The sequence below is a fragment of the Castor canadensis genome, chromosome 15, assembly GCF_047511655.1.
Source record: "Castor canadensis chromosome 15, mCasCan1.hap1v2, whole genome shotgun sequence".
Lineage (NCBI taxonomy): Eukaryota > Metazoa > Chordata > Mammalia > Rodentia > Castoridae > Castor > Castor canadensis.
The window spans coordinates 96,974,045-96,995,261 of record NC_133400.1 but is presented as its reverse complement, the minus strand read 5'-3'; the positions used below and the strand labels follow the sequence as shown (position 1 = coordinate 96,995,261).

General features: G+C 40.4%; 1 protein-coding gene across 13 annotated transcripts in view; it reads left to right on the top strand.

Annotated features, from left to right (window-relative positions):
* Ryr2 (ryanodine receptor 2) overlaps nt 1–21,217 on the top strand; it is a 591,935-nt gene that overhangs the window by 552,146 nt on the left and 18,572 nt on the right. For 11 of the 13 annotated variants that reach the window (XM_074056805.1, XM_020157460.2, XM_074056803.1 and 8 more), the window contains 10 exons: nt 1,244–1,348; nt 4,093–4,174; nt 5,934–7,231; nt 8,094–8,158; nt 10,001–10,148; nt 13,502–13,588; nt 14,154–14,375; nt 16,338–16,468; nt 17,743–17,785; nt 20,477–20,610. In XM_074056805.1, coding sequence (XP_073912906.1) covers nt 1,244–1,348; nt 4,093–4,174; nt 5,934–7,231; nt 8,094–8,158; nt 10,001–10,148; nt 13,502–13,588; nt 14,154–14,375; nt 16,338–16,468; nt 17,743–17,785; nt 20,477–20,610 — 2,315 coding nt within the window. The remainder of the gene's footprint in view (nt 1–1,243; nt 1,349–4,092; nt 4,175–5,933; nt 7,232–8,093; nt 8,159–10,000; nt 10,149–13,501; nt 13,589–14,153; nt 14,376–16,337; nt 16,469–17,742; nt 17,786–20,476; nt 20,611–21,217) is intronic. The other 2 variants (XM_074056794.1, XM_074056804.1) reach the window with 2 other exon arrangements.

Below are 21,217 nucleotides of genomic sequence, written 5' to 3'. Positions count from 1 at the left end.
TCTTGTCCATGTCTTCAGTGCATCATGTATTGCCATCATCTGTTCCTAGAGTAAACTATGAAATGCTTGAAAGTGTTCTGAAACTTAAATTAATTATGAGTCATTCGTGTGAATGAATGAATGAATTAGAAGTTAAGAACTACCAAGGTGTGGTGTTGCTAGCATTCGGGAGGCTGGGGCAGGAGAATCACAGATTTTAAGCCAGCCTGGACTATATAGCAAGACACGGACTCAAAAATTTAAATATAATTCAAAAAGAGTAGCTCAGAGGTAGCCTGCTTGCCTAGCATACACAAAACCCTGAGTTCAATCCTCAGTACAGCAAAAAAAGGAGTGTTAGGAACTGTACTTTGGTGCTTTTCTCATTCAAAATAAAATCCACATTATCCATTTTCATGGTGTGTGTGTATGTGTGTGCTTGTCTGTCTCTATATATGTATTTTTGTCTATGTGTGGATTTTGTCCATAAATATACATATGCATGTATATATTATTGTTTAAAGTGTAAGTCCCTATTGAGATAGTCATTGGCAGTTTCTGACTGTTAAGCTTGGTTCACACTGAGTTGTAAAGCTTTGGCTTGGTTTCTGTATGAGCCCATAGCTCTGGAGCCCTGTCACTCAGGAGGCTTCCCAAGTAATCCTTTTAACAAAGTCTAATTGCCTTGGATTGTAAAGTTATGAAATTAATGACCAAGTGTTAGTCTTCTAAAAATATCCTAATGGTTGTACCATTTGTGAAACAGTTGTGTAATTAAGAAAATGTTGAAGACTTCTTCCTCTATAGAAATGCTTTATCCAGATAACGATTTATGAATAAGAAATAATAGCCTCTCATCTTAAGCACATTCTCATAGTCTGTTTACAAAAGATAGTGACTACTTGTTGATTTGATTGAACAACCCAAACACTGATACCTTACTTATCCTTTTCTTCTAGAGAGATCAAAGTCAGAAAAAATGAATTAGTCTGCAACTCTTTTATTTTTCGTTTGAAAGCAGAACACAAAATCCTACAGAAATATTTTCGAGGACTTATTAAGTGTTTCAGTGAAGAGCACACTTACTTGTCAAGGGAACCATTATCACCGCCTTATCTGTGTCTTTCATTGTGGGTCCCTGTGTTTCCAGCTGACATGCTGGCGATGAGACATTAACACTGAGTCCATTTTCCCTGTTATTTTAAAGTTGACTTTGGCACATAAACGGTCAGGAATGACTGCCATCTCTCTGTTTACGCTCCAGGGTCCCTGCACTGGGAACCAGCAGAGTTTGGCACACAGCAGGCTGTGGGATGCGGTGGTGGGCTTTCTTCATGTGTTTGCTCACATGCAGATGAAGCTGTCACAGGTAAATTAATGACCTTGTAAATCACGGCCTCTCTGCTGGCTGTGATCATTAGCACGTAAACATGCTATCTTATGTTTGGACATTATCTCTCATCGATCACTTCCTGATGCATCTTACTCTACATCAAAATAGTGTTTAAAAAACTACTTTATGCAAGCTGAGAATAGATAGATGGGAGTCAGTATTCAAATGTGAGAATGAAGGGTATCAATGAACTAAATGTAGTGGAGAAAAAAAATGGGGGTGTCCCCAAATAATTGCTTTTCAATCCTCATAGACATGCTGCCTTGTACTTGCTCATTGGAACTTGCCTCCCCTTCACAAATATTAAAGGATTGTAACCTGTTACAAATCTCTCTTTACGGGAGATAGTACTTAAAGGGTCATGAACAAGCAAAGATGACTTTCACCCATTACCAGGAAATTTAACTTCCTGGAAGCCAAAGAGAAAATAATAGCTGTAAGGCTAAGGCAATAAGGAAGAGACAGACTTTGCACCATGTTTTTGTGTTAACTTGGGTTTGCCTATTGAAAACAGCTTATTGTTTTCTCACTATTGTGTCTGTTCCATTTGGAACTAAATGATGCATTAATAGAAAGGTTTTTTTTAGTATCAGTCTTGAGTAGCCATGTCCCATTGATGCAGTGAATGTTGATATCCTATCCAGAGACTTGACATGTTTGTCAGGTTGGGTGTCTGTTAGGTGGTCAGGTAGAAAGAAATAAGGTTAGATTTAGAATCGGAATACTGCCATTATGGTCCCAAAAGTTTCACTCCCTTGTCCCATAAATGTGGGACAGTCCCTTCTTCCCTAAGGCCTTGTTTTCGCTGTATGAGTGAGGATACTCACACCCCTCCTGACCTATACGCAATGGCACATTGTCAAAGATGGGCCAAGCTGGATGCCACAGTGGTCAGGACGGATTTTAATCAGTAGTGACTGTTGTCACAGGGAAGAATCCGTGTGAACTTGACTCAAGTTCAGTTTGTAGAGGTGAGTGGGTATTCTGAAGGGAGAACCAAAGACTGTGAAGGAGGGCAGGAGGGGGAACAGGAGAGTCAGAGAAGTGAAAAGTCACAGAGGGTCACTTGGTGTAAATGTGGTTGTGCCAGCCATGTCTGCTAACTGGCAATTATCAAAGTTAGGGGTCTGTCCTCTCAGGAGACTTGGGCACAATGCCTTGGGTATTGTCAGGGATGGTAAGATTTTTGGTAGCCTTGCTTTTTCCCTAGCAGGCACTGTACATGGGGCTAAGTCCATCCTAGGGATGCAGCCATGAGCTGTTTTAAAACTATGCTAGTGTTTGTTCAAATCTTTGTACTTCAAGGTTGAGACCTAGTCAGCAAGAAAACTCAGAGGAGCCTGACATTGGTCAATGAGAAAATGCTAATATCTAGTTATTGGTGATATCAGTCAAATATGGACATCTCATTGTTCTTCCACCTAATTGTGAGTGGCATTTTAGAAAGCAAAGGAAACTGGCATGAATATAATCTATATGCTCACAAGAGAATTCTCAGTTCATGGGTTTTCATCATTTACTATCATCTGGTGTTACCTAGCAGTTGTTCATGGTAACAGCTACTGAAGAAAAGCCACCCTTCTAGCAGTATAGAAATTTAGTTTCAAATACAGCAAAATCCAAGTAAGTAAAATGATTCCTTATTCAATTTTTAAAGAAGAAAATTTAAAAGGATAGTTTAAATAAAATCTGATGACTGTAAAATAGGTTCTGTGAGGGATGGGTACTTGTGGGAGGGAGGAGGATGAATGGAGGGATAAAGGAGGGTGGACATGGTGGATGTAGTTTTTATAAATATATGAAATAGAATAATGAAAACTTCTGCAATTGTTTTAAGTGGGTAGTGAAGAAGAGAGGGAGATGGGGGCAAACCTAACCAATTACAATGTAACCATACATATTCAGAAATGTCACAGTGAATCCCCCCTGTACAATTGATGTATGCTAATTAAAATGTTTTAAGAAAAAGAAGAAGTTGGCAAACTGTCCTCTGAAAAAATATCTGATGAGATGTGGTATTGCTAGGTAGCTATAGTCACATCCCATATTTCTAGGCACTCAATCTAAGCATAGTGACTTTTACAACATATCTCTGTAAAATAATTTTTTTCATAATAAAAATAGCAAAATTAAAAACAGAAGAAAACAAAAACTCCCAGGAAACATTAAGCAGAGAAGTTTGTAAAAGCTCAATGAAACTGGACAAGATACAATGTGCAATACTAGCATAGGTAACATCCACGGGCATTTTTGACTATATTTGTGTAAGGTAAGTTTATGTTATATGTCCTGGATATGTCTATTTTTTCTAAAATAGATTAGTTTTACATACCATAGAACTTTATGTAAGACATAGAAATAAGAAAAGATACAGTCTTTTCAAAAAATAATTGGCAAATGTATAGAAGCACTTGAGTCTTGCCTGGCATTGGAGTGTCCATCAGTCTGTAGTCTCTCCCCTGTGCTTGTAAGACACACTCCTAGTCCTTACTTACAGGTACTGTAATGAACACATATTGAAATGAACAGTAAATACTCTTTAATTCAAAGCCGATCTATGTTTAGTAAGCTACATATTTGTAATTGGCTTTCTTTGGTTCCACGATGCATGATGGCACTCACTGTTGGCAAACAGTACATTTTTCTGTGAGAATAAATGGATGTTCTGGCTGCATACTTTTTATCCTGTTATCTCATATACAATCTGTTAACATTTTCAGGATTCCAGTCAAATTGAGCTTTTGAAAGAATTAATGGACCTTCAGAAGGATATGGTGGTCATGTTGCTATCCATGTTAGAAGGTACATTTATTTACACTTTCGAGTTCTTCTTCTCTCATTTTTAAGATCAATGTGTACTTATGGAGATGGTAAGATCTGACTGGTAGCACTGGTTTATTGCTGAGTTTGTTATTCTTATTTTCAAGTCAGTGTTTTTAAAAAGGAGCTGTGTCCTATGTCAACCTGCATAGGTGCAGAAGGAGAGCAGTAATGTTGTCTGATAACACCTCATTCCAGAATGCTATTCTACAAGCACGCCCTCCACACAGACAGTGTCTAAGCAATATTTGATTGTGTTTGCTCTTCTGTAATCAGTGGGGACTGTGGATGTTTGGGTAAACTCCAACTGGGTAAATTGCTGCTTTGAGATGACCACATAGCCACTCCTGTGAGTTCCTAAGGTCTTGGCAGGTGAAGGAGAGAGATGCTGCAGGAGATACCTCAGCCCTGCTCATTTCCCTCCAACCCCCACAAGCTCCCAGTTTTATTCTCTGTTCTCCCCTCAACTAATTTTTCCTTGCTATTACATGTCTCATCTGTATCAAGCAGAAAAAGTTATGATTAAAAACTTGGGCACTTGACCCCCAAGGTTCCAAAGTCTGGCTCCCCTCTTCATGGTGGTGTGACCCTTGGGCAAGCTACTGTTCCATTTTTCAGTTTCCTTCTCAACAAACAGAGACCATGGCAGACTGAGTATAGTGAAGTTATGTAAATATGACCAGAGTAACTAGGAATGTTTGATACTATATTCCATCTTATTTTTTCTCAGTCTCTCCCTTTTTCTTCCTCAAGGCACTGATAACTCTACTTCGGTTAGCTGAGGCAGGCATCCTGTTTTACAAATGAGGAACCCTAGGTGCAGAGGCTGAGAAATTTGTGCCCTCTCCCCCTCCCCACCCCTTGCTCAGTCCCCTGAGCAGGTGGATCTGGTTTCAGTCCATCCATGCCTCCAGATCCCACACACTGAATTCCATGGGTTTACAAATAGACTCTACAGACCTCTTGCCAAGCACCATTTTCTACTGTCTGTCTTTTGTTCCCAGAACAAAGTGTTCTAGGAATAAAGCAGTCTGTGATTCTATAATCTGGGATAAAATCTAATTTTCTCAATCTTATCAGTGATTATCCTTTTTAGCTATCAGCACTCTGCATCATAAGAGGTGTATGAAGAAAGGCTTTTCATCATAAATCAAAAAGAAGCAATAATTTGTGATCAGAAGGTTTGGTTTGATATTCTGGCACTAGTCCTTGATAATCACCTCACAAAGGACACATTGGTTTGGGCTTGTTAATCCCACTTACCTCATTCATACAATCAGAATTAATAAAAAGTACCTGGCTACAGATATAAGCCATTACATCTGATATTACCTTTGATAGGGAGTTTTCAACCCTACAGGGCTGTGTAAACATTCATTTTCATCATTAAGATGAGACTAGACTTCAGTTTTTGACAATTTGCCTTCTTTTCTTTAACTAAAACATGTTGTTTCTTTGATTAATTGGAGAGACATAAGTCAGATTTTGTTCAAGTATTGCTTTACGTATGTCATTCTTATTGCATTGTTGATCTGTTTATGTAAGTTCTTATGTAATCATGCCTGAAAGTATAGTGTAGGTATAATTACCCACCTTTCCCTGAAACTTTGATCATTTGGAAATAAATAAGGAGGTCCCTTTGATTTGGTTTTCATTAAAGGCCTATGTTGTTTATTTTCTCTATAGAACTGGTTTTGTCAGGGATGTCTGTTTTGAACAAACACAATTGCTTTCCCACCAGGTAACGTGGTGAACGGAACGATCGGCAAACAGATGGTGGATATGCTGGTGGAATCTTCCAACAACGTAGAGATGATTCTCAAATTTTTTGACATGTTCCTAAAACTGAAGGACTTGACATCTTCGGACACATTTAAAGAGTATGATCCGGATGGAAAAGGAGTCATTTCCAAGCGGGACTTCCACAAAGCCATGGAAAGCCACAAGCACTACACACAGTCAGAGACCGAGTTCCTCTTGTCCTGCGCAGAGACGGATGAGAACGAAACCCTGGATTACGAAGAGTTTGTCAAACGTTTCCACGAGCCCGCCAAGGACATCGGCTTCAATGTGGCCGTCCTGCTGACCAACCTCTCAGAGCACATGCCCAACGACACCCGGCTGCAGACTTTCCTGGAGCTGGCCGAGAGCGTGCTCAACTACTTCCAGCCCTTCCTGGGCCGCATCGAGATCATGGGCAGTGCCAAGCGCATCGAGAGGGTGTACTTCGAGATCAGCGAGTCCAGCCGCACCCAGTGGGAGAAGCCGCAGGTCAAGGAGTCCAAGAGGCAGTTCATCTTCGACGTGGTCAATGAGGGGGGCGAGAAGGAGAAGATGGAGCTCTTCGTGAACTTCTGCGAGGACACCATATTTGAGATGCAGTTGGCGGCCCAGATCTCAGAGTCCGATCTGAACGAGAGGTCTGCGAATAAAGAAGAGAGTGACAAGGAGAGGCCCGAGGAGCAGGGGCCCAGGATGGGTTTCTTTTCCATCCTGACAGTCAGGTCGGCCCTGTTTGCACTCAGGTACAATGTCCTGACCCTCGTGCGGGTGCTCAGCCCAAAGAGCCTGAAGAAGCAGATGAAAAAAGTGAAGAAGATGACAGTCAAGGACCTGGTCACAGCTGTCTTCTGCTCCTACTGGAGCGTTTTCACCACACTCTTGCACTTTGTGGCCAGTGTCTGCAGAGGTTTCTTCCGCATCGTTTGTAGCCTGCTCCTGGGGAGCAGCCTGGTGGAAGGTGCCAAGAAGATCAAAGTGGCAGAACTGTTAGCCAACATGCCGGACCCCACTCAGGATGAGGTGCGAGGAGACGGAGAGGACGGAGAGAGGAAACCCGTGGAGGCCGCCCTTCCCTCTGAAGATCTGACCGACTTAAAGGAACTGACGGAAGAAAGTGACCTTCTTTCTGACATATTTGGCTTGGATCTGAAGAGGGAAGGAGGGCAGTACAAACTCATTCCTCACAATCCAAATGCTGGCCTCAGTGATCTAATGTCCAATCCAGTGCCCATCCCTGAGGCGCAAGAAAAGTTTCAGGTAATTTATCTCTAATCGTGGCAGCTCTCTCTCTGGATTTCAGGTGGGCACGATAAATGAGGACAGTTGGGGTTTGTGTTGGTGACATCAGTGTTAAGTACATGACTGGAATCTCAAAAGAAATGGCTTGTTGGTAGGCAAAGCTAGCCCTTTAAGAGTCTTTACAAATTGCTACGTTAACCTATCAAGATGTAAACTTAAGTAGTAGCCCCTAATGATATGAGACAGTTGGCCCCATCATTCCATCCTCAAATATTTTATGAATATTTGCTATGCATCTAACAATGTTGGAATCAAAAATAAAAAAGTAGGGCTGGGGGTGTGGCTCAAGTGGTAGAACACCTGCCTAGCAAGCCATGACTCTGAATTCAAATCATGCCATTTTCCCCAAAAAAGAAGTGGTCACTGCTCTCAAATGGCCTTAAATAATTGATTAAAGAGACAGAACACACATGAAGACGTAGAAAATTATTAAGTGTTAACCAGGATAGACAGTACGAGTGCGTATGTTAAGAAAATGCAAACAGCAGTATGGGTTATACTTAGATGAGGTGGGCTTTGTCTTGGCCTTGAAGGATGATGAGTGAGATTTGAGTAGGTGGTAGAACGGCGTTTCTGAAATGAGAAAAGAAAGTGGAAAGGAGCCAGGAGATCCATAGCCACTGTGTGGTGCAATAGGTTAGGTGTGCAGAAGAGGGAAGTGCTCCTTACTACCATGAAAAGCACGCATGGCTCTTTTACCTCAGGCTACACGAGTGTGTCCTGCATGGGTTATGGTTTGACACGTGGCCATGTGGCTCCCTAGATGAGTTCAGAGGTGATGTGTAATCCTGCTCTTTTTTCCCTTATTGACCTATTCAAGGAACAGAAGGCAAAAGAAGAAAAGGAAGAAAAAGAAGAAACCAAATCTGAACCTGAAAAAGCTGAGTATGTATACTTCCTGTTCACTTTCCTGTGTTTCAGGAAGTCTTTTTCTTGTCTTTTTTGGGAGCTAGGATGGACGCTTACCCTGTGAAAAATCAGGGTGACCAGATCTGCCATCTCAGTGATGGCGAGGACATCAGTCCACAATAAGGCTAAGTGTAGCCGCCTACCAGTGCGTTCCTCCTGGTTCCCTGAGGACTCCATACTTTTCCCTCAGCAGGAAAGACTCCAGTGATCCCATTAACACTGTCCAAAAGATGACATTACTTTAAAACCATGAATATATTTCTGTCCCTTAAAAAGAAAAGTGGAAACAAACATCACAAATTCAGTAGTATAGCATTCACCACCAGAGTGATTTCCTTCAAGGGTAGCCTCAAGGCCAAGTGCATAAAAATCACCTTGGAGGAAAGAAGGGATTGTTTAAAACATAGACTCCCACCTGGGTGTGGTAGTGTATGCCTGTAATCCCAGCATTCCAGAGGCTGAGGCAGGAAAATCAAGGCCAGCCTGGGCTACATAATAAGACCCTGTCCTCAAAAAACAAATAACACAGATTCCTGGGCCCACCCTAATTCTGACTCAGCAGGTCTGGTGTGTAGCCCAGGGATCTACATTTTCATCAACATGTCTGGTGCTGGAAAGCCCAGTTACAAACTGAGGCAGGAAATGCAGAGCTGGATGTGAAGCAATTAAATGCATGATTCTCTCTTCACAGTGGATTTATGGTAATAACTGAAAAGCCACATCTCCCAACTTCATGTCATTTTGTATGCTCCTTTTGAAAAATCTACAAAAGAAATAAAAATTTAGCATCTTATTTTTTTGCCTCAAATTTGATCGTGTCTTTGGCCTGTTCTCTTTGTGTGTCCCTTGCAGTCTGCACTGTGCATTGTCTACATCTCGCGTTGTTGCGTCAGTTGTAAAAACAGTCAGATGAATGACTATTAGAATAAAAGGCAGACATCTATAATGGGCCCTCACTGGCATTTCAGTGGTTTACTTACACCGTCTATGGATGTGGTTTATGTATCTATGCTTTCACTTTTAGGAAAGATTGATATTTTGAACCTAGGAGGGATTTTTGTTTGTTTGGTGCCACTGGGGTTTGAACTTGGGGCCTTGTACTCACTCGAGCCATGGCCCCGGCCCTTTAGCTTCAGTTATTTTTGAACAGAATGTCATGTGTATGTCCAGGCTGGCCTGGACAGTGATCCTCCTGGTCTCTACCTCCCAAGTAGCTAGGTTTACAGGAATGGACCAGTACATATGGCTCCTGGAGGCATTTTTAGTATAAGATTCTAGTTCTCCTAATTCTGTTGTTTTCTGGAATTAATATTATTAACAATTATATTAAAATTAATATTTTATTGAGTAAAGTTAATTAAACTTAATATATCAGTACATTAGTATACTTACATACTTTGTACATATGAAAAATCAAGTGCAAAGGCCTATGATTTTAGATCTTAATGGCTGGACAATGTTAAAAATTGTGGTTGAAGAGGTAAGAGTGCCTGCCTGATATGTTGGAAAAAAACAAATAGCCTTCATTGTTCTTTTTCCACTGAAATGTTTCTGTTGCACAATTGGAAGAGAATCTGCTCCATAGGGTGTAAAGACTGCAAACCTGTAAGCATCCGGTAGACCTGAACCTCACAGAATTATCTCTGTCTGTGGGGAACTGCGATCAGCAGGAAATCATGTCCCTGATTCTAAAATCCAGAAAATTAGTTTTCAAAAATGACACCAGCATCTGAAGTCTTTGTTCACGTGTACATCTCTACATAGCACCTGTTTAGTTGTTTCGTTTCTGGACAGCTTGTATTTCATTCATTTTCACAGGGGGGAAGATGGAGAGAAAGAAGAAAAAGCCAAAGAAGACAAGTGCAAGCAAAAGTTGAGGCAGCTTCACACACATAGATATGGAGAACCTGAGGTCCCAGAGTCAGCATTCTGGAAGAAAATCATTGCCTATCAACAAAAACTCCTAGTAAGATGTTTTGCAATGAATATTGTTACTGATGTATTGTGAGAATAATAATTCAGGCTCAGTGAATATTCATTGAACTTCCCATGGAGGGCAGTCACGGAGCTGTTGAATCCTGCAGATATAGTTGTCTGCTGGCGTTGGTTCCAGGACCCCCTTCCCAGTACCAGAGCCCTGTATATAAATGGCAGAGTGTTGGCATATAACCCACACACATCCTTCTGTAGACTTAAAGTATCTCTAGGTTATTTTATAATGCCTAGTGCAGTGTGAATGCTGTGGAATTGTTAATTATGTATTGTTTAGGGGAAAATTACGTATTTGTTCAGGAGACAAAAGTCCAACCATGTTTAGTATAGACACATTTTTAAAAAATATATATTTTCTAGCTGTGTTTGCTGAACTTCGTGGATGAGAAACTGCAGATTCAAGGGCTGACTGTATTTTGTCTGCCTGTCTCGGTGTGTTTATTCTTTTTTTTTTTTTGATCATCTTGCTAAACTTTTATTCAAGTGAATAGAACCCTGTGCTCGTTATGAAAATTTGAATTGGCATTTTCTGTTTAACAGCTGGGAGTCCTCTCCCATTTTAGAGTCAGTTTTCACTCAGGAAGCATGAAGATTCTGTCTACTGTCTCTGTCCCTTTCATTTGCTTGGCACTTCTAGTCTTTATGGCTGTAACAGTAGTCTTTCTGACAGGACTGTGCAGAGGTGGGAGGAGAAAAGGAATGATAGAGACTGAATAATATTAAAACACATTGCATCTGTGTACAGAGATAGTAATGGGGGGGTGAATCTGATTGAAGTACAATATATACATGTGTGAAATACCAAGGCAAAACCCCCTTGGAATAATCAATATACACTGAAAAAAAAATGGAGGAAGGGAAGGAAAAACAGGTCTCATCCAGGGGTGGGTACCAGTGTGTGTTGAGGGGGGGGCAGTGTTTAAACAGAGAGGGTGAAGGAGGGTGAATATGGTTGGTGTAGTTTGTATATGTGTATGTCGGTGTGTTTATTCTTACGGTGAATGCCTCCCTTGGTCAGACCTGTCACCTCTCCATATATTCATAACACTTGAAACCCTTTGACTTAGGGACTGCCATCACAGTGTTCCGTCACCCTTTCATTACAAAATCCACTTATGCTGGTGGAGTGGCTCAAGTTGTAGATCACCTACATAGGAAGCATGAGGCCCTGGGTTCAAACCCTAGGACTGCCAAAAAATCCAATTATGAAATTACTAAATCAATGAGCCAACTTCCCATTGATGATAATTCAAAATTATTCTTCAAGTAGAGACAAATAAAAGAAAAAAAATGAAAGCATGAGGAGAGAGAAGATGGTTCTTTATGTAGTGTCCCTTGCATTCTGCAGAAGTGTTCCCAAGTGTTATGTTTTCCTGAAATTGCTTATTACAAAGTAATCTGAACATGATTTTATGGATAACTAGGTAATCATTGATTCAGCATGCTGGTAGCAGAGATAGCTCTTTATAGATGGATTCTGCTGTACTTTGCAATAATCTTGGTGGGTTCCAGAAGAGAATGTTTCAGGGCAGGTGTATAGGCCAGGTAGTTGAGGCTTTTCCCCATCTTTCTGTCCCAGGGTTTACATGTTCTCTGTCTCCGTCTCCATCTTCCTGCTTCTCTTTGCAGTTGACTGTCCATGCTTGCCAGTTGTGCACAAGACTAATCATGGCCACATCAGGCCATCACAGGTCCCCCACCCTCCATATATTTGTGATCAGTATGCTCAGATAAGCAGGGTTAGCTATCTGAGTCTCTGTCACCTGGTTCTACCTTCCAAGGAGAGCCATTGTGACTGGCCCAGTTCAGGTGTGGTGGTCAGCCATGGTCTAACAAATTGTGGCAGTAAAGCCGGGAACCTTGCTGGAGAAATGACCCCAATAGAGATGGGTGTATATGTGGAGGGTATATTGAGAGGTCCCAGGAACCGTTGCTGGAGAAATGGCCCCAACGGAGATGGGGGTGTGTATGTGTGGAGGGTGTAATGAGAGTTGTTATTACTCTGCTATACTTTACGATGCTAAGCTTTGGCACATGTACTTGTGTAATTAACAACAATTATTATTACAACAAATACTTGATTTCTCTTGCCTACTTCCTTAAACCCACTTCTTCTAGGCTGTTCTATTGCTTTTTTCCAACTCAATAAATTGTGCCAACCATTTAGTTAGTAGCTCAGGCTCCCAAATGCAGACGTTATCATCCCTGAGACCTCTCTTTCTTTCCCACCTCAAACATAATCCAGCAGTAATTCTCAGCTCTTCCTTCCAAATATACCCAGAGTCAACCCAATACTTGCCATCCCCAAGCCACAACTGAGGCTAAGCCACCATCAACACCACTTCTTCCCACAGCCCTCCAGAACTTTCTAACCTGTCCCCTTTTCTACACAGTGGCTGGAACAGTGTTTCTAGATCATAATCTAATTACACTAAACCCTCTTCAAGTTCTTAATGCATCCCATCTCTCCTAGAATAAAATAGTAATTATAATATAGTAATATTATTTTATCTATTATGCCATAGATATGCTTATTAATATAAGATTAAACTAGCTTTCCTTATATTAACTCACTCAGTCCTCAAAGCAAACTTATAAGGCAGGTTCTGTTGTTATGCTCATATCACAGATGAGAAAAGTGAAGTTTTTAGAGGAATAAAGTCCTTTGTCCACATTACAAATCACAGAAATGGTAAGGGACGGTCTTCCTATTCTGACAGTGTGACCCCAGAGGTCATAAATGGATTCAGAGGTCATGAACCAGGGCATTTTAAATGACAACATCAACTTTCATCAGAAACTTCTGATGCCTTCCCCTGCTCCCCTGTCTGCTCCCTGTTCCTGCCTCCTCCCTTCTTCTCCTGAGGCTTCCTGAACTCCATCCTCAAACACATAGCCTCACTGTCACCCCAAGGCCCTGTCTTCATATCCCTGTCTCTGACCCATCCTTCCCCAGATGTTGGCTCAACTTGTTCCCCTGTTGCATCCACGCTGGTGCTCAAAGTCACCTCCTGAGGCATGCCTTTCCTGACTGCCTATCCAAATCCCACCTCCTTCCTTAATCCCTCAATCCAAGGTCTTTTTCTTTATGGCACCTGGCACTTCCTGGAACTGGTTTTTATTTGTGAGTGTGTTATTCGTCGTCCTCTCTGTGGTGTCAGAAGTTTCTTCCTTATGTGTTACAGCACAGAGAATGGCGCTTTATGCATAGCCATTAATAGCTTAGAGGAAACAAATGATAGCTTTAGAGGAAATGAATGGATGCTTTATTTAAATTGTCAGAACATTTCAAGTCTCTGGAACTTTCATAACTTTTTTCCTCTTCAGAACTATTTTGCTCGCAACTTTTACAACATGAGAATGTTGGCCTTATTTGTGGCGTTTGCAATCAATTTCATCTTGCTCTTTTATAAGGTATGTACATCTGAGTGTTTTAATGACCAGACTAAAAGTACAAATAGACTGAGATGCGTGGACAGATTGCTCAGATCTGTTAGCGAACACATCCAAACCTATTCTCTAATACATTTGAATGAAAGAAGAAAGCTGAATTCCTGACACATCATTGAATGAGAAATGCCTCAGCTGGCTTCAGCTGAAGTCTTTTGGGTTTAGCAGAGGGTCCACCACATTGTACCCAAGGGGAAATTAGGTGAATTTCTTATTTGTTACTATCTGGATGTGGCTTATCCCATGTCACATCAAATTATTTAGGGAAATTAGGAAGAAAACCATTTAATATTATCCCGCATGCTTTGGAATCCTTACAACTCCTGGTTAGGTAAGAATGAACTTTAAAGTATATGGATTACTTGCCTTTGGTGTTTGAGAAGTCTTTTTATCCTTTACCTTTTAGTGTTTTCATTATGCAACAACTTCCCATCCAGCTACTTGCTAAAAAGGCTGTGTTCCCAGTCTCTTGTTTGCGATCGCAAATTAGATGCAGCAAACTGACTGTGTTTTAAATGGTTTGAATCAGGTCTCCACTTCTTCTGTGGTTGAAGGAAAGGAACTACCCACTCGAAGTTCCAGTGAAACCACCAAAGTGGCCGTGAGCCTGGACAGCAGTTCACACAGGATCATCGCGGTTCACTACGTCCTGGAGGAGAGCAGTGGCTACATGGAGCCCACACTACGCATCCTTGCCATTCTTCACACGGTCATTTCCTTCTTCTGCATCATTGGATACTACTGCTTGAAAGTAAGCCCATACATTAGATCAAGGGCAAACACAACAATGGGATTAGACTATGAGCACATGATAAAAGTGAGAGCGCACAAGGGAGGAGTGAGGATAGGTAAGACACCTAAAAAATTAGCTAGCATTTGTTGCCCTTAACACAGAGAAACTAAAGCAAATACCTTAAATGCAACTGAGGCCAATAGGAAAAGGGGACCAGGAACTAGAGAAAAGGTTAGATCAAAAAGAATTAACCTAGAAGGTAACACACGCGCACAGGAAATCAATGTGAGTCAATGCCCTGTATAGCTATCCTTATCTCAACCAGCAAAAACCTTGTTCCTTCCTATTATTGCTTATACTCTCTCTACAACAAAATTAGAAATAAGGGCAAAATAGTTTCTGCTGGGTATTGAAGGGGTGGGAGGGAGAGGGAGGGGGTGGAGTGGGTGGTAAGGAAGGGGGTGGGGGCAGGGGGGAGAAATGAACCAAGCCTTGTATGCACATATGAATAATAAAAGAAAAAGAAAAAAAAAAGAGACATTCCCAGTGTTCTTAGGAAAAACAAGATAGTTAATTCAATAAATGTGATATTTGTTAAAAAAAAAAAAAAAAAAAGAAAGTAAGCCCGTGCAGCATCTGGGTACCTGCGTGCGTCTGTGCGCGCGTGCCTCCGAGAGAGCCAGCTCTGGGATGCAGATTTTGTTTGCATGAACTTTACTTACAAATGTGGGGCAAGGGGAGGAAGGGAGATAGGCAGAGGGAAAAGGTGGGTTAAGGTGCGTGCATAGCTGGGCTTGGCCTGTCTGTATCTACAGCGATCAATCCTTAGCTCCAGACTGTTCTGGAAAGGGGTGTTGTTCTTAGTATTCACTTACTTGTTGGTACTTATTGATGCAATGGGCATTCTCACCTAGAACTTGGCCCCACAGAAGTGAGCTTCTCCCCTCACTGAGTCTCACAGCCAAGCTCCACTGTGTCAGGACTTATAGAGGGAGGCATTTTGCTTGTTCTGTTATTAGGTAAGCACCTCTTGCCATCTTTGCTTTATAGTTTATGCAACTTCACCTGGAAAGTGATGCAGCTTTATCCCTAAAGACATGCTAGGGAAAAATAAAATTTGGTGAACAGTCTTCAAGATAGCCTCTCTCTGAGTGCTCAGGTCTGCCCATTACCTGTGCAAACCTATTTATCATTGTCACCAGGAGACCAAAATGCCTTTATTTTACATCCCTATGCATCTGATTGTAAAGTTTCCAGAAGACTTAAAAAGGTAGAGCTCAGGGATAAAAGACTAGAGTATAAAGCATTTTTTTTTCAGGAAATTTATCTTCTCCTTTCCCTGTTTGTCTTTTGTGGGTAAATATTCTTAGATACTTTCAGAAGGTCTGCCTCTTTCTTCTGTCTGCGCCTGTGTAAAGTCTGTCCATCTGAAAAGAGAATCAATAGGTTCTACAGACATCTTGGCAAACTGACAAAGATTTTTGCTGATGTTGAAATTAAAATTCATCTCCACATAGCATGTGGATATGCTGAGCATGGAATTGCTAAAGAGATTTCTCAAATAAAGCTGCATTTTTGAGAGTAGCATGCATTTTGGAGGGTTACTAAGAGTGCTAAGGGTTTTTTTTTTTTTTTGCATCCATTCACATTGAGATATATATAGAGAAAAGGACAGTTTTTCCTAAGTACCTTTTTTTCTTTTTAGCATTTAGAATGGTAGCATTAGTACAATTATCTATGAACCTCTATGTATTTAAGACATATGCGTACATATAATATCTATTCTGTCTTCTGGTTTTCCAAAAAACCTTCTAGATGCTTCTTTTTGTCTGAATGTAGCTAGTGCATTTTCTCTCAATTTTTACCTTCCTGCAAGTACGTTGGAAATATTTCCTTCCCAAAGTTGTTTTGTGAAGATAGTGACCACAGGGAATGCCAGTAAATCTAAACTGATTTTTGCATGTTATTTTTCATCTGTAGGTACCATTGGTTATTTTTAAACGAGAAAAGGAAGTAGCCCGAAAATTGGAGTTTGATGGACTTTATATCACAGAGCAGCCTTCAGAAGATGACATTAAAGGCCAGTGGGACAGACTCGTAATCAACACACAGTGAGTGAAGACTTACAAGAGACATTTCCGTACTCAGAAACATCAAGACAGAGAATATAATTTGCTGGATGTTCTGCTGATTTGTCCAAAGTTTAGCGCAAGTGAAAAATATTTAGATATTCAGCCAAGAAAATCAAAAGACTAAATGCCACCAGCCTACTAATGGATGCCTGCAATTTTTGCCCTCTGTGTTCTGTGTCCTTAATCAAAAAGGGCTTTGCAGCCATTTCCACAGCGCTGATGGGACTTCACAGGCATTGCTCCGTGTTCAGGGAAGTGTGCATTGCTCAGTGTTCAGGAGGCACAACATGCACAGTCACTGAGTTATCTCCTCCGAAAGCTAAGGAAGCCAAAATTATTCATTAAGGAAAGAGTTGTAGCATTAGAGGCTAACATTTTTAATGTATCTGAGTTACAGATTTTCAGCTGATGTGGCAGGCAGCCTTACATAAACCTACCTAAGTGTTTCCACATGATGTAAAACAGAAAACAAATGCTTTCTCAATCCAGCTAGTATTTAGTGTTGAGCTGCTGCTCCAGTTATAAATCCAGCACAGCATTTAATTTTTCGCCCTACAAGTGTTAGTGGTATATTTTTGAGTAGCTCATACTACTCAGGAATGAAATATCTTCTTCCTTTTAGTGTGATTCATCTTGCTTATTCCTAGAAGTTTCTGGTAGATTCTTAGTTTACCAGTGGGGACGATGTATTTGTGCATTGTACATATTATTCTAAATGTAAATGTTTTGTTTACATTTCTACCCGTTAATGCAAACACTAATTAAGTTCATCCCTTTTAGTAAACTGTATTGGTCAAGGTGCCAGAGTAATGGATTAGTTATAGGCTTGAAGTTGCTTTGAAAATAACTGGTGAGACATTTTTTGTTTCATAAGAGAACTGATGGCTGATTTCTATATGTTTTACATTTTAAAGACAGTTGACAAGAAAATCTATGTATTGATATGTTATATACAAATGGTAAAAATTATATACTCTTTATTAACAAATGTGATTATATTCTTCTCCATTAAAGTATCATCCCATAATCTTTTTATCTGATTGACATACATATATTTGCATACTAATATTTTAAATAGTACTTAATATGCTTATGATACAGAAAAATTATGCAGTAAGATGGTAACCTAATTCACTGTACCTTTATTTGGATGGCAAGATATTATTTTAAGTAGTTTATTTATTTCAAGTGATATGTTATTTATCATTTTAAAATATAATACTGTTTTACTTTTATGCTTTTATATTTTTTAGGTCATTTCCCAACAACTACTGGGATAAATTTGTTAAAAGAAAGGTAATGTTTCTTAGAAGACATAAATTCTCTATTATTTTCTAAAAGTGCAATTCAGATTTGAGTTTGATGTGGTTTAGATGTAGCATGAGATATTGAGGTATGCTTTATCTGCCAGTTAATATGATTTCAAAGTGTCAGTAGAACTAAATGTGCCTTTAAGAATTGCACATCAGAAATTCATACTTTGTACCTCCAAAATAAACAGGCATTGCCTCACCACCCATCCTGATGCAGCTGAGTCAACAGTGTTCTGTCTATGAGAATAACAAGAATTGGCAAAAATTTTCTTTGAAATTGTCTAGGTGACTTAAGTTGGCTAAAGGCTAATTTTATTTTCTTTAAATACCTTTAAAGACGTCTTTTTTAAAGGTAAGGTTTGCTAAAGGCTAATTTTATTTTCTTTAATTACCTTTAAAGACGTCTTTTTTAAAGATAAGGTTTTATTATTGTAATGGCTGCTTTGGGGACCATAGAGAAGATGCTGTCATGGGTTCAGCCATGACCATGGTGCATGCTAAGCTCTGATGTTTAACTTCTGATTTGCAAGTTAGCAGTCAGTTCTGTCCTACCTGTTCCACAGGAATCTATCTTGGGTCACATTCATGTTGAATGCAGTACTTGTACTGTGACATATAAGTAACAGTGCTTGTATGTCATAAACGGCTGTGCACTAATCATTCTTTTTGTGCCTTCTGGCTTATTCTCTGACCCTTTCTAGTGGCTAAGCTAATTCAGGTCACACATTATTTCGTAGTGAATTCTAGTTCCAGTGTGTATCATCTGGAGTGAACAGCCAGATGCACCTGTTGGATGAAGTGGTTTTGCTCTTTGCACCCTTTGATTCAGTGCCTCTCAAAAGGTAGTTGTCAACTGGCCAGTGAAAATTTTTGTTACCATCCTGAGCAGAAATAGGGAATTTATGCCAAGAATTTAAATTTCAATCAACTACATCATTAAACCCATTGTGTGTGTGTCCCCACACTTTCCAGCTGAAAGAAGCAGTGTGTTTGTTGGTTTTTGTGTGTGTTTGTAAGATTTTTGTCTCCCGTGGAGTTGGCCTTCTGAGTAGCATTGCACAAATGCATATGGGCTCATCCACATTAGGCAAAGCTTTGAAAGAATAAAGATAATTTTAATTAGGTAATTTGAGCACTTTATTCTTATTAATTATTTCATGGAATAATGATGAATCATCTAAATCACTAAAGTATGAATTGCCCTGAAGGAAACAATATATTTGCAGTCAAAGAAATAGCTAACTAACTAAGCTGTGCTAGTAGCTCAGCCCATTCCTGGCATTCCGGCTACAGTCCTCATCTTGTCTCCACCCATAGAGAACTCATGCATAGGTCTGTCTACCCAGCCCATCTTAGCACTGAGAATAAAGACAGGCACGTTATTTCATTATTTTACTTACCGTAAGTGGGTAAGAGGCAACTTAACTACCATTGCTCTTTTACACATTCTTTTCATTCACCTGCTCTATACATTCAGAGTATGTGAGTCTTTTCTCCCCATCTACACTTCCTTTTTCATCACTCTGATCTTTCTCTCCTATAGTCCCCTCCTCTCATCTCTCCTATTCTCTTGGTGCCTTATCCCTGCTTCCCTTCTCCTTTGTTTCCATTTTTACTACTGAGGATCTGTCTTCCCTCTTTCTTTCATTTCTTTCCCACTCCCTCTGTTCTCATTGCTGTGGGACTCTCATGTATGATACATGAACTTAAGGCTGAGAGGAGCTGTGTGTGGACTTGAACACCCTGAGCTCAAGGGTGGGTGTGAGCCACATCCAAGGACTGAGATAGAAATAGAGCTAGTGGGAAATTCAGGAAGAGGTGACAGAATGAGAGAGGCATCAGGAAGCTGAGCAGAGATGTGAAGAAATGATTGTAAAGATGGGCATGACATCTGTACTCAAAAAGAATTAACATGAGGTCACGAGGAAAGGGATGACAGGGACAGCTTGCAGGAGTCGAGACTGCTGAAGTCAGAATTGCTGGAGTTAGGACTCTGAGAAGAGTGAAGTGGGAAATAGGGGACTGTGGTTAAACAGTTGAGTGGTTGAAATCCTACTTGGGAGGGCATGTAACTGCTGTGATGTGCAACCTAGTGGACTGTAGAGAAGTGGACTGTAGGGTCTGTAGAGAAGACTGTTGACTGGGAAGTCGGGCATTGCCTAGATGCTACCTGAAGCCATCCTTTGCTAAGTTTTACAACCTTGGGCACATTCTGTTAAGTTTTGTAAGACAGTTTCTTTATCTGCAGAATAGGATGCTAATGAAAGGCAACTTACTTATTATGATAGTCACATAAGGACAAAACTTAGAACTGTGACAGTCACGTGGAATACAGCGAAATTCCTGCCAGAAAGCATGAGTTTAGTGAAGGTACTCTTCTTCACTTTCCTTCAACTCCCACGCTTTGACTGCAGACCGCCATCTTCAATTTGCATGCCTCCCTCTTTGGAAGGAGCACTCTTATTCCTCAGAGAGCTATTTAAAAAATGCTAAAGACTTATTTAAACCTTTGTGTGTGATCAGAAGATGGGCTGTGTGCTCAATTCTTAAGTCATCTTTAAAACATGGCAAATATACCATACGTACAAAAATACTTAGATATTTGTTTACACACACACATAGATGATGTTGCTTAATGGTTGGGATCAATTAAATGCTGTTCTCCTGACTGCAGGTTATGGATAAATATGGGGAGTTCTATGGCCGAGACAGAATCAGCGAGTTGCTGGGCATGGACAAAGCAGCGCTGGACTTCAGCGATGCAAGAGAGAAGAAGAAGCCCAAGAAAGACAGCTCCTTGTCAGCTGTGTGAGTGTTGCTTCTGCTCTGCCCTCTATGTGGGAAGGTTGATGGAGAAAAAGTAACCCATTTCTGAACCTGCTAGTACACTGATTTCCTTCCCCCACTGTTGGAGGACTAGGCAGGTGAAAGCAGTACATAACGTCCATTGTCACCTGTCTGGGTAATTTGGGGTGCTCAGCGTCCAGCTTACAGTGTACTCTTGAGCCAAGGCCTATAGCCAAAGGAAGGCTGAGCTCTGATTGACCTGGATCAGCTATGGTTCACCCCTGTGAGTAGGGTCGATTTCATTCAACGTGAGGAGCACTGTATGGACAAGAGCGTTGTGTACCGCATGAAGGAAATTCTGCTTAATGATAGCAGTAGGGTCACCTAGCATATGACAGAGATGGAAATCACCATAAGGGTAATTTTTAAAAATAAAGTTAGAAGCTGCTATGCAAAATTCAAACATCCTGAAAAAAACCTTTATTTTGCTTCAGGTTGCTTTCATAGAAAATAATTGTGCTCTCAAATTACTCTATAATTTTTCAACTCTTCCTTATATTGAAACCTATTGAGAATATTCATAGAATTTTTTAATAAAAGGCTCCTGTAGCACTAAAATTAATTATAG